This window comes from Dipodomys ordii, unplaced genomic scaffold (assembly GCF_000151885.1).
Source record: "Dipodomys ordii isolate 6190 unplaced genomic scaffold, Dord_2.0 Scaffold118, whole genome shotgun sequence".
In the NCBI taxonomy this organism is placed as follows: domain Eukaryota; kingdom Metazoa; phylum Chordata; class Mammalia; order Rodentia; family Heteromyidae; genus Dipodomys; species Dipodomys ordii.
The window spans coordinates 390121-397161 of NW_012267334.1; the positions used below are offsets into that span (position 1 = coordinate 390121).

At 56.9% G+C, this 7041-nt stretch overlaps 1 protein-coding gene across 1 annotated transcript; it reads right to left on the reverse strand.

Moving 5' to 3' along the window:
* Positions 1–3972: 3972 nt before the first annotated feature.
* On the reverse strand, positions 3973–6221 carry Arrdc1 (arrestin domain containing 1). The gene is made up of 6 exons (XM_013029480.1): positions 6074–6221; positions 5498–5548; positions 5219–5373; positions 4875–5057; positions 4605–4781; positions 3973–4528 (listed from the first exon to the last, which is right to left on the reverse strand). The coding sequence occupies exons 1-6, from the start codon at positions 6204–6206 to the stop codon at positions 4076–4078; spliced, it is 1152 nt and encodes a 383-aa protein (XP_012884934.1). The 5' UTR covers positions 6207–6221; the 3' UTR covers positions 3973–4075.
* Between the last annotated feature and the right edge of the window lie 820 nt (positions 6222–7041).

Consider the following 7041-nt stretch of genomic DNA (forward strand, 5'->3'; position numbering starts at 1 on the left):
TCGAAGCTAGCCAGAGTAGGAAAGTCCATGAGATCTTAACTCCTATTAACCATCAAAAAGCCAGACGTAAAACTGTGGCTTCAGTGGCATAATGCCAGCCTGGAAGGAAAAAGCTCGGGGCTAGTGCCCAGTCCAGAATTCAAGCTCCCTCGCAAAAGAAAAAGCAAAACTGAGCCGGGTGCTGGTGGCTCACACCCATAATCCTAGCTACTCAGGAGGCTAAGACTGAGGATCACGGTTCAAAGCCAGCCCAGGCAAAGAAAGTCCTTGAGACTCTTATCTCCAATGAACCACCAGAAAACGAAGTGGCACTGTGGCTTAAGTGGTAGAGCACTTGCCTTGAGCTGAAGACCTGAGGGACAGTGTGCAGGCCCATAGTTCAAGCCCTACAACTGACTGGAAGAAAGAAAAAAATGGATTGTACATATGTCTGAAGTGCTAAACCATTTGTGTAGCAAGTTCGAAGCCAGGAGTTCAAACTTCAGCACTAAAAAGAAAAAAATGGGAGTAAGAGAAACTGCATTCGTGTATTTTTTATTACAATATATTGTTGTAATGTTCTACTTTTTATTAGTGTTCTTGATCTCTTCCTGTATCTAGTTTATAAGTTAAACTTCATCATATGTGGGCGGGGTTGGTGGTACTGGGGTACACTTTACCATATGTATAAAACAAAATTGGGACTATAATAGAGGATTTAGTCTATAGTTTCAGGTATCTAGTTAGGACCCGCCTGCAGGTGCTCTCATTTTAAACTGAATCCCACATCCCAGCAAGCTGATGAAGGTGAAGAACCTGAGGCTTATAGGTTGATCCCACCTGCCCTTATAGGGCTACTCAGAAAGCTGAGAGCTGAGGATTGAGGTTTGAAACCTGCCTGGGCAGAAAAGTCTGTGAGATGATTATCTCCAGTTAACCAACAAAAACCAGAAGTGGAGGTGTCACTCAAGAGGCAGAATGTGCCAGCCTCGAGCAGAAAAAAAAAAAAAAACAAGAGCAGAGCACTAACCCTTGAGTTCAAGCCCTAGTACCAATAAACACACATATACCAAAAACAAAACAGAAACCCACAACCGATGACTTCCAACCCCAGAAACTGAAATTTCCTTGCCTTTCATGCCAGCTGAGAGGTGAGGATGGAGGCCGCCTGGTCTGGGGCTAGGGTTGCCACTAGTTAGAAGGAATGCTTCAGCTGGGGAGAGGGATCCCAGTTAGCCAGTTCCAATCTGAGGAGTATGGTTAGGAAAGGTGTCACTGCCAGGTTGGGAGGGCAGGCAGGCAGAGGGGCTTCCCCTGGGGGGGGGGCGTCTCAGCAGGACAAAGAGCCTCTGTTGAGAGCTGCCCTGGGGTTTGGGGGTTTGAAATATTTTTACTGTTGTCTTAAAGGTGATATACAGTGGGGTTACCTTTACGTATATTAGGTGATGGGTACATTTCTTTCCTTTTGCTTTGTATCAGCTGTTCCCTCCTCTCCTCTTGTTTGCTCCTGCCTATCACTGCCCTTGAGTTGCTCTTGAGTTACATTCATCCATGTCCGGCGCCACTGAGGGTCCCTTCTGAGCTTTTTCACTGCTGATTCTGTGCCCTCCCACCTTGCCTCCAATGTGCATGCGTGCCCCTGTTGGCAGGAGCTCTGGTCAGAAATGGAGGCACCGAGCCGGGCGTTGGTGGCTCACGCCTGTAATCCTAGCTACTCAGGAGGCTGAGATCTGAGGATCGCGGTTCAAGACTCCTATCTCCAGTAAACCACCAGAAAACCGGAAGTGGCGCTATAGCTCAAGTGGCAGAGCCCTCGCTTTGAGCTGCAGAGCTGAGGGACAGCGCCCAGGCCCAGAGTTCAAGCCACACGACCGACAAAAAAGAAAAAAGAAAAGAAATGGAGGCACCGCTGAGGGTGTCTGGTTGGGGCTAGGCTTGGTGGGAAAGCCTATCCTAACTGGGCAGGTTTCTCAGATGGGGAGATGCTGCATGGGGTGAGGAAAGTAGAGTGAAATTGAAGTTCTCACAAAACTGAAGGAGCCTTCAGTCCACCAGTAGCCACGGTTCGGTCTCATAGGAGACCCTCTGAACCGAGCTCTGCTAAGTCTGTCCTTGTGTACACAGACACGGAGGAAGAAGCAGATGGTCCTAAGGCCATCACAGGTTTCTTCAGAAAGATGAACTGTTCTGTCAAAGCCTAAGCCAGCATAGTACAGGCCACAGACTTAAGCCCTCCCAGACAGCACAGAGCACTCAGTCTGTAGTTCTCCGTGGCCTGCCTGGCACAACCTAACCTGCCTTCCCTCACACCCACCTCTCCTAGACTGGTGCTTTGGCCTTCTCCCAAAACCTTTGATTTCAGTTATCTGTATAGCTTGCTTTACAGTCTGCATCTTAAATCAAGAGAAGTCTTTCCTTTTTAGTGAAAAATGAGGACATTCCCTATCCCTTATGTGTCTCTCTTGCATTGTGTATCTTGTGCATCATCTGACTCTACCCTACCCTTACTTAGCTTACATTTTGTGTGCCCTAGTGACTAGAACAATACTTTCTGGCATAAGGAAGACAAAGTAAATGCTTATCAAATGAATATGTTGCTGGGCGCTGGTGGCTCACGCCTGTAATCCTAGCTATTCAGGAGGTGGAGATCTGAGGATTGCAGTTCAAAGCCAGCCTGGGAAGGAAAGGGTGTGAGATCTCCAATAAACCACCCAAAAACTGGAAGTGGTGCTGTGGCTCAAGTAGTAGAGTGCTAGCCTTGAGCAAAAGAGCTCAGGGACAGCGCCCAGGCCCAGAGTTCAAGTCCATGACAAAAAAAAAAGTTTAAAATGGAAACTTTTTCTAAAGAACATGTCCCAAATAGGGTGTGGCAGCCTTCTCCTATTTGGAATAGCCACTGCCTCTCCATCCGTCCTGACGCACTGCTCAATGCACATTTTGTTTTATTTAGTTTATCGGTAATGGGATTGAATCCAGAATCCAGGCCTTGAGCTACATCCCCAGACATGTTGTCTTGTTTCTGAAACAGTCTCAGTGCCCTTTTTTGTATATAATGTATTACTTCCTTGTGTGATTCTGGGGTCTGAACGCAAGGCCCAACACTTGCTAGGCAGGTGCCTATCAGTCCTCCCTCCCGCCCTTGGATAGTTTTCCCAGGGCTCCCTGGAACTAGTGATCCTGCCCCTGCTTCTACAGTAACTGGGGTCACAGGCACCGCACTGGCTCCTACTTTTGGTCGGTGGTGGGTGGGCCTTGAACTCGGGGTCCAGGCGCGTGCTCTTCGCTTGAGCCACAGCTCCACTTCCGGTTTTCTGGTGGTTCACTGGAGGTAAGAGTCCCGTGGACTTTCCTCCCCGGGCTGGCTTTGAACCGCGATCTCAGGTCTCAGCCTCTGAGCGGCACCGCGGGGAGGGCCCTGGCGCAGGCGCCTTGGCTTTCCGCGGGCGCGGATGGGGGGGGGGCACCGCCGCGCTGCCCGCCGCGCAGCCGCAGTTCAGTTGGCCAAGTCCAGCACCGGGCCGGCCTCTGCCGCTACCCCTTCCTGTCGGCTCGCTCCAGGCCTGAGGGCTCGGAGCCGGCCAGCCCTCCCCTCAGCCTCGGGGCAGAAGACCGGGTTGGAGAAGGCCAGGGCCTGGAGGTAGGGCGGAGGGGCGTGGCCGGGCGGAGCGCTGGAGGGGGCGTGGCCGGGCGGAGGGGCGTGGCCGGGCGGAGGCTGGGATGGCCGCCCCGGGCCTGGCGGGCTCCACTGTACCCAGCAGGGAGGGGCCTGGCCCAGGGCAGGACCCTGGGGCGGGGCGGAGGGGCGGAGCCCCAGCTTTGGGACCAGTTTGAGCGGGACGTGCCGCCAGCCTCTGCCCGGCTTGATTGTAGAGCGCTTTATTTAGTCTGTCCAGACCCCGGGGCCCTGCCACTCCGGCCCCAGAAGAAGAGGGCCGACGCCCCGCGGGCCAGGGGAGATGGGTCTGGGGGGAGGCCGCCGGGCAGCAGCAGATCCTGAGGGCCGGGCCGGGCCGAGAAGGAAGGCACGAGGCCCTGGGGCCGTCCCAGGGCAGAGGCCAGGCCCGCCGGAGAAGGCAGCGTGCGGTGAGGTCAGGGTTCAAGGGTCGGCTCCCCGGGTCAGGCAGCTCTGCTCGTAGGACGGCGGGGCCTCTGCGGGGAGAGCGCGGTCTAAGGGGGCGTCCCGGGGCTCCGGCCCCCCGTAGAGGTAGCCCCAGGAGCCGTACTCCGGGGGGAGGGCCAGGGCGCTGCCGGCCGGCACGGGGCCGCCGCAGGCTTCCGCGAAGTGGGGGCCGGCGGCCCCCGGGGAGACGCGCAGGGCGCCGGGGCGGCCGTCCGCGGCGGGCGCCGGGGCAGGCGGCTGGGAGCGGCTCTTGGAAGAGAGGGAGACTGGGTCCAGGGCGGGGGGGGCCCCGGCCACAGCTTCGGCCTCCTCCTGGGGAGGCGCCGAGGGCACCGCCGGGGAGGAGGCCCCAGGCGGGGCCCGGTTCACAGCAATATCGCCGACGAAGAGCGGGAGCATCACGGTGGCCTCGGGCGCCTTCAGGGCGACCTGGAGAGGAGGAGGCGGTGAGGCCGGGTGAGGCCTGGCCGTGGGCCTCGGGACCCCGGGCCGAGCCACACCCGACCTGCAGGTAGTAGTCGATGTGGATGAGGCTGCAGCCCGGCAGGGCCGACTGGGGCAGGGCGGGCACCAGGATCTGCTCTCGCCACTCAGCTCGCCTCCAGGCCTTCGCCCCCGCGCCCTCCACTTCCGCGATGGTCCGCACGTCGTAGATCCAGCGCTTGGCCTTATAGGACACTTTCTAAGGAAAGAGCGGCTGTGAGCCTGGCAGCCCGCAGGTCCACCCCTCTGCTGTCCACTGAGGACAGGCCCAGGCAGCCGGCGTAGGCCTGACCTGTAGCAGACTGGCCACCACAGGGCTGGTGTCCTTGCCCGACTGATTTTCGATATCCGCCTGCAGCCGCAGCACCTGCCCCGCAACATAGCCGCGGAGGTCAGTGCGCGCCGTGAGGACCACGCTGCCCGTCTTCACCAGCTTGTAGGAGAACCTCTTGGTGGCAGAGGCCACGTTGGGTTGCTTGAGGAAGGAAAATGGGGAGGAGTGACCACAGGCCGGGTCTCTAGGCCATCGTCCTCAGCCTGCCCTGGACACCCGCAGTCAGTTCAAGCCAGCTCACCGCCGCTGGGCATAGCTCTGGTCCAGACTCCCTCACCCTGGAGGCCCCCATCCCACCTCACCTCAATGTCTGGGATGCTGTTCAGGTTTAGTGGGCTCAGGACATAGAACACGAGGCTGCACTTGTGATCCTTAGAAAAACGTGGGGTGTCGATGGTGGCTTTGAGCTGATGCACAACCCTCCCAAAAGGCCCCTCAAAGGATGTGGGTGCTGTGGCTGGGAAGAGAGGAGGGGTTGGCACCTGCACCACCGGCCCTACCTCCCACTCCTCCCCTCCACAGCACCTGCACCTCCCCCCCTTCCCCTCCCCAGCAACCGTTGCCAGAGGCCATCCACTCACTGGGAAGCAGGAACTGGAAAGGGAAGCTGTGCTCTCCAGCAGTCAGGTTCCCTACAGGAACAATAGGGAGGTTGGAGCAGGCTTCAAGGGGCCCACAGTGGCCATAGACAAGGTGGGAACAAAATGCTGAACATGGGGCTGGGAAGGTGGCTCAGTGGTAGAGTGCTTGCCTTGCATGCTCGAGGCCCTGGGTTCGATTCCTCAGCACCACATAAGCAAAAAGACAAAAGCCGGAAGTGGCGCTGTGGCTCAAGTGGTAGAGCGCTAGCCTTGAGCTGAAGAGCTGAGGGACTAGCACCCAGGCCCAGAGTTCAGGCCCCACGACTGGACCCAAAACAAAAACAAAATGCTGAACATGGGAGTTTGGTTCAAACAGGAAAGTGGTTTGTGGTGGAGGACAGGGTGAATCAGGCACATCAAGGCTCACAGCCCACTAGAGCGATCACCAGAGCAGGACACACAAGCGTCCAGGAGGCAGTGTTGGGGAAGAGAGTGGGCAGACAGGTCTCACTCTAGGTAAGGGCTACCCCTGGGCTACCACTTGGGTGAGGTGGGGAGATGGGCTTCCAGACTCACCCTTGTCAGCCAGCGACAGGGAGCTGTTGAAGTAGCTTTCCTCCACCACCCATGCTCCATCATTGGCCTTGTTAGAGACCCCACAGGAACCAGTACAGGTCACCCGGATGGCTGAAAAGAGGGAGGACAGCATGAACCCCAGCTAGCTGGTGGCCATACACCCCTCTGTCTTCATGCAGGAATTCAGGGAGGCTGGCAGACCTGCGGCCAGGCAGCCTAACCTCCACAGGGCCTGCAGAGGCCCAAAGGCAAGCAGCCTGCCTCCCAGAGAACACGTCCTAGCCATCCCTGCTCTTGTGCTGTTCTCTGGAGCCAGGCTGGCAGGGAAACGGGCACAGTTCCATCTCTCGTATAGCCCAGAGAAAGCCCTCTGCCCTCTGAAGACAAGCCCCACGCTCCCCCCAAATTGGTACCTGTGGCTCCTATACCTATGGTAGTCTGGCTCCCCTGAAATAAATGTGGGCTTTACCCTGATCCTCTACCTTCCTCCCACAAGTGAGTTAGGCTGGGAGGTGCCCCTTCAGTCTGGAGGAAGCCAGCTGCCAGCCCTCCCACTGTAGGAATGTGGTCAGACCTGCCTGGACTGGTCAACAGTCTGGCACTGAGCAGGCCCTGACTTCCTGGGCAGCAGTGCCCGCAAGGCTGACTTTTTGCTCGATGAAATGGCTCCAACTTCTCCAACAACAGAAGTGCCTGAACAAGGAGCCATCAGGGGAAGAACTCAAATTCCTTACTCCACAGATGAATTGCCTACTGTGGCCAGGCAACCATAGCTGGACGCTGATCACAGAGGAGGGCTGACTGTAAAGACCCAGTGCAGCTTGTAACCTACTCTCCTCCCTACAGGACAGGGTCACAGTCTACCCTTCCTGGGCTTTCCAGACTTGGCAGGGTCTTGTGAAAAGAAGATTACTCAGACTGACATCTTTGTGATGAAGCTACCAGGCAGGAAGAACCTGGGTGGTCCT